The sequence below is a fragment of the Triticum urartu genome, chromosome 3A (genome assembly GCF_056163025.1).
Source record: "Triticum urartu cultivar PI428250 chromosome 3A, HENAU_Tu73, whole genome shotgun sequence".
NCBI classification, from domain to species: domain Eukaryota; kingdom Viridiplantae; phylum Streptophyta; class Magnoliopsida; order Poales; family Poaceae; genus Triticum; species Triticum urartu.
The window spans coordinates 158578252-158584500 of NC_141875.1; the positions used below are offsets into that span (position 1 = coordinate 158578252).

Genomic DNA, 6249 nt, shown 5'->3' on the forward strand with positions numbered 1-6249 from the left:
TCTTATTTGCCATGTATCACTATGTCGGCCTCTGCTCGCGTCCCTCGGCAAGCTCTGCTCGCCATTAGGCTCTTCAGCGCACTGTGCTCGCCGTTAGGCGCCGCGGCACGCTCTGCTCGCGTCCGTCGGTGTGCTCGGCTTATGGACAGCTTTTCCTTGTGTGTTCAACTACTATATGCATATATATGGTTGCTTGCCGTTGAGGCGACCGCGGAGCACTTTGTTCACGTCCCTCCACACGCGCTCTACCAGCAGTTGGGCGTGCACACGATCACGTTAGGGGCCCCATATGCATGCGGTTGCGTCACGCGCGTTGCCGCACAAGGCAGTTACGTGCGGCACGATGGAGTTAGGCGCTGCAAATTAGAACTGCCATCAAGACTTGCCGATATTCCTGACCATCCGGCTTCCCCTTTAATTCATGTGGCCATTATAGCCTTAGTCTCTTCAACCTTTCGATCGCTCCCACAACACAACAAGCACAGCCACGACGACACAGAGAGGGGATGTCTAGCGGCGCTCCAATGGAGTTCGGCGAGCATAAAGTGGAGACCCACGCGAGGGAGGCGGATCTCTCGGTGGTGTACACCACCGACCCGGCTGTGGTGGACAACTACATCAACACCATTGAGCAGTTGCTTGCTCGAGACAAGTACAAGGTGGTCGGCATCGACCTCCAGTACACCGCCGGTCGTCCCAACATAGATCAAAAGGTTGCCGTCGCCCAGTTGTGCGTGCACCATCATGTCCTCTTCTACCACTACACATGGCCACAAAGCCATGCGACCGTTTCACCAGGTTCGTCAACAGCATCGACTACAAGTTCGCCATGGTGGAAACCACCGACGATGTAAAAGCGCTCAGGGTTACGGGCTTGGCCTGCCAGAACCTTGTCGAAATCCATGAGCACTATAGGGTATGGGGTAGAACGAAGGACTCCGTTGTTGAACTCGCCTCGGCCATCATCGACCCATACTACGAAGAGATGAAGTACGATGCCAACAGAACACGTCCCATATCCTGGCACGGAGCCTGGATGTGGCAACTGGATGAACCTCACCTCAGGTTCGCGGCCAAGAGCATGTACGCATGCTACGAGATGCACAGTCGGATCGTTGACATGAGGAAGTGCCTTGTTATAGAGATCGACGAGGCTGGATCGAGCCACAACCAAAGCAAGCATCACAAGAAGTAGATGATGATCAGATGATTGTTTATCCTACACTACTAGGAAAAGGCCTACTAATGGCGCACCAGTTTTGCCTAATAATGGCGCATCACTGGTGCGCCATTAGTATCACGCCACTAGTATTTTTTACTAATGGCGCACCACTGGTGCACCATTAGTATCTGGTATACTAATGGTGCACCACCCAGTGCGCCATTAGTATATAACACCATGCGCCATTAGTATGCCTCCCAGGGCCATATTTAACCATGTGCTTTGGCACACTAATGGCGCACTCTTTAGTGATGCGCCATTAGTATGAATATTAGGTTTTTTTACTTTTCTGATTTTTGCACAGGTTACAAAATATATTATTTGACAGAATATAGACAGTAGCACACAGCAACAGCAGATTCATCGAATACAACAGAAGATTAGTCTCCGAATACAATTCATCATATTAGTCTCCGAATTCAAAAGATCGAACAAAGATAAGACATTACAAGTCTCGAGACCACGAGTATCGAGTTTGTCGGAAGTAATACTAATCCTAACAAGTCCTACTAATCATCATCACACAACCTCTACTCGTTATTCATAACAAGTCATACGATCATCATCTTGATAGTCATCGAACCAACCCTACTTAATTATTCTTAGCACATGATCATCAGTATTAGGCAGGACCTAAATACCCTATTTAAGCTAAAATATCATAAAAAATATAGACCCTGACTCTCCATTATGGAGAATGGAGAACATCCTGTCTCCAATTCTTGCGCTTCGCTTCCTTTTGCTTCCAAGAAGCTCCTTACGACTGTCCATACATTTTTTCCATCCTTTGATTTTCATGTCTCCACTTCTTTTAGAAATCTCGTATGGACAGTTGAGATTCGTAGGACGACCTGGCTGTATGTTCAAAACATTAACACTACCTTTATGATACATCATATGAGGCACACAATTCTCTGGGATTATCTATTGAAAAACACAGTAATAACTTCATAATTAGCAATGATGTACTAGTTTTAGAAGTATGCAGAAGATGCACGGATGTCGTAATAGTAAAAATCTTACCAGGGTATCTCCATGGTAGTTACCGTAGTTGAACACATGCACTAGTGGCACGTATTTACCATAATGTTGAGGAGTTTGATTGTGGATAATGTAATTCTCAATGTCAGTACAAAATCCGACCAGATGATTTTTCTCCTTGTAAGTTGTTAATTCGGAGCCATCGGTGTAGTGGGTTTTGTCTACCATCTCCCGCACATTCTTTGAACAATAAAAATAAGCTGTCAATGGAAATAAGATGCCAACTATTTTGAAATAAACAATATAAATTAACTAATAACTATGTTTGGGAAACTCACATAGCAGTAGAACTGGAGGCGTATCAACAAGGACCCAAATGTCCATATTGTCTTGGTTGATGTCAGCATTACCAAGATCCATGGTGATAAGCATAGCCTCATCAAAACCATACATCTTGCAAAATGCTTCCCAATTTTTGCAACCAAAATGGGTTACGCTCTCAGAATTATATAGATTTACTTCAAAGTCCACATCGTGATGAGTCCTTAGGTGAATTTTCTTTGTTTCAGAAATTTCATGGTCTTCAAAATCCATCCTATCCAAGACATAGCGTCTTGCATGGCATGGGATAAGCTATACTCGAATTGTAAAAGATGAAAATTACACGTTGAAATAGTTGAAGTCATGCTTAATTATGAAAATAACACTTGTCGTCATTGTGTAGCGTTTCAACTTCGAAGGTCTCCTCGAGCTTAATGCTGAAGCGCCAATCATCGTCCAGGTGAGGCATGTCGCACAGACCTTGATCGTCGTGGCACCAGTCGCACTCCACCGGGAGACTTTCGTCGTTCGATGATGATGACGACATATCCTACGTTCATAATTCAAAACTACATCATTTAGGGTTTGTCGACACCGAGGCATCCTAAAAGCTAAGCTTTTATCATTTAGGGTTTGTCGACACCGAGGCACCCTAAAAGCCTAAGCTTTCATCATTTAGGTTCTTATCGACACCGAGGCACCCTAAAAGCCAAGGTTTTATCATTTAGGGTTTGTCGACGTCGAGGCACCCTAAAAGCATAAGCTTTCATCATTTAGGTTTTGTCGACGCCGAGGCACCCTAAAAGCCTAAGCGTACATCATTTAGGTTCTCATCGACACCGAGGCACCCTATAGAAGCCAAGTTAAGTTTTCATCATTTAGGGTTTATCGATGCTGAGGCACCCTAGGTTGGGCCTAATCACTTGGCTCTATTGCCACCTATGTTGGGTTTATCATCTAGGGTTTGGGGCCTAATCACTTGGCTCTATTGCCACCTATGGTTTAATGCAGCAAGAATGGCGGGGCAGTTGATCCTACTTAACTAAGTACTAAGATACCTCGGCCCATGCATTAGTTGCAAGTACCCCATATGTCCTATTTTTAGCAAAGTCATGCTAAAATTCACAGAAAATTTCAGCATGACCTTTGCTGAAAATAGGACATATGGAGTACCCGAATTTGCCGGAACGGAAGTTAATCGACATTCTGGCAAACTCAAGGGCCTCTCGGGGTACCTGCAAATTCATCACGACACAATGGTCAGAGACAAAACCCAGCAACTTTACAAGTCTTTCACAGATTTGTTTGCAAGTTCTGATATGTAATAAAGATGAGCCTCCAATGCTGATTTGTTTGCCTCAAGACAAGATGAACCTCCAATGCAACAAGTAATAAAATGTTTGCAAGTTCTGATATGTTTGCAAGATGAACCTCCAATGCAACAGTCTTAGACATTAGGACACTACAATGATCTACAACCTTATGTAAAGTGCCAACTCCACAGATTTCTTTTTCACAGCTTTTATATTATTTCTAGAAGCAACACAACAGGGTTAAACACCAGAATCTTGAGTCTAATTAAACCCTAAAATAAACATTTCTCTTTCCCCTCCCCCCTCCTATCCCTCTGTCTCTCTTTCCCAGCTCCAACCCCAAACACAAATTAAGTTAGCCATGGTTTAAACACCAGCTCATTCATTCTCACCTCTGGTCCAGGTGCTCTTCTCCTCCTCTTGCCTCTATCCTCTCCCTCAGCCCAGGAACACCTGCACATTCACAACAAAAAGCAACAACTTGTTCGGACACTTCTTTTTTACTGTGTTATTCCAGCTAGGAAAAAACCTTGCTTCAAAAGCAAATAAGAGCAGGAGTGCAAGCATCTAATGCTTCCTGCTCTTCTTCTTGCCACTTGCAGCACTGCAACTTGCCTCCTGATCCTCCTAATGCACCATCACAAAATTAAGTTCGGGTTACCTGAGAGGAGAGGAGGAAGAGAGGAGAAGAGAGGCAGAGGAGGAAGAGAGGAGAAGAGAGGCAGAGGGAGGAGGAAGAGAGGAGAAGAGAGGAGGAATAGAGGAGAAGAGAGGCAGAGGGAGGAGGGTTACCTGACCATGAGGAGGAGGCGCGGGGGCGATGACGGAGACGGAGGCGCGGGGGCGGCGGTGGCGTGGGGGCGGCGACGGAGACGGAGGCGCGGGGGCGGCGGCGGCTTGGGGGCGGCGACAGAGACGGAGGCGCGGGGGCGGCGGCGGCATGGGTCGGGGCAGCGGGTGGAATTAGCTAGGGGGCGAGGGAGATGGACGAAGGGGATCTGGCAAGAGGGGGGAATTAGCTAGGGGAATCTTACTAATGGCGCACCTGCGGTCGGTGCGCCATTAGTAATCTTTTTTTTACATAGCAATGGCGCACCAGGCAGAGGTGCACCATTAGTAATCTTTTTTTACATAGCAATGGCGCACCAGGCAGAGGTGCGCCATTAGTAATCTTTTTTATATATATAGCAATGGCGCACCAGCGAGAGGTGCGCCATAAGTAATTTTTTTGTTGCATGTAATAATTTTTTAGAAAATGAATATGAATATGAAATAGAAATATTTTTTTATAAAAACAGTAATAATTGTTGTTTAACAACAATTGTAGTCTACACTTTTTTATTATTATTTTTTAAAAAATGAAGAGGGGAGAGGAGGCGCGGGTGGGATCGAGATCGAGATGGAGGGGGAATCGAGATCGAGATGGAGGGGGATCGAGATCGAGTGTCCTCATGAATATTCAATATTTTATCATATTGAATATGAAAAAATATCATCAAATTTGAAAAAATATTCATGAATTCCAAAAGTGCCCATGAATTTTAAAAATATTCATGATATCAAAAAGTTCCCATGAAATACAACCGAGAAATGAAGACTACGATTTAAATACAGTTGATCTTAGCTAGCTATCTGTTCATAATCTTCTTGCCCTTCTTTTTCGCAAATGGAGTTCTTCTGTGGAACGGACGTCCTTTAGGTAGGGTGGTCCTGCTTCTTCTTGTGGTGTATGCTGCTACTTCATCGTCGTCGTCATGTTTGATCTTCGGGTCGCCGTACTTGTCGAAGTCTTGCTCATTGGCTACTCCATCCATTCCGATGATCTTCCTTTTGCCTCTCCTCACGACAACATGACTGGGCTTTGACGGGTCGGTAATGAAGAAGCATTGGTCCACTTGGGAAGCCAGTACCCATGGCTCATTTTTCGCGGTGACGTTTGCACCCGTGGTCTTGGATTTGGCTTCGGGTATAACCATGGTGGTAATACCGGTCTTCTTTTAGGACGCTCTTGGCCCATCTGACACGGAACATCGGGACCTTCTCTCCAGCGTAGCTCAGCTCCCAGATCTCCTTGGTCCTTCCATAGTATCTGTCCTTGTTGTTACCGGTGTAGGATTCCATCGTTACCCCGGAGTTCTGATAACCATCGCTCTTCATGTCCTTGTCCTCGGTGTAGAATGTGTAGCCGTTGATATCGTACGCCTCATAGGTCATCATGTTGTGCTCGGCGCCATGTGACAAGGCGAATATGAGTTGTTCTTCCGCGGAAGAATCCTCATGTAAAGGGTACGACAGAAGCTTCTGCTTGAACCAACACATGAAACATGAGTTGTGCTCTTTGATTATATCTCCGTCCGTCCTCTGTTGGCCTCGGTCATTGTACGTCTTCTCAATAAATGTTTTGTGCTCTAC

At 45.4% G+C, this 6249-nt stretch overlaps 1 protein-coding gene across 1 annotated transcript; it reads left to right on the forward strand.

Moving 5' to 3' along the window:
- The first annotated feature begins 766 nt into the window (after nt 1-766).
- Nucleotides 767-1195, forward strand: LOC147979028 (uncharacterized). The gene has a single exon (XM_087514989.1). The coding sequence runs from the start codon at nt 767-769 to the stop codon at nt 1193-1195; it is 429 nt and encodes a 142-aa protein (XP_087371115.1).
- The last annotated feature ends 5054 nt before the right edge of the window (nt 1196-6249 follow it).

Excerpts from the sequence above, each read along its gene's own strand:
- LOC147979028 (XM_087514989.1), top strand. The coding sequence starts at position 767 with ATGGCCACAAAGCCATGCGACCGTTTCACCAGGTTCGTCAACAGCATC.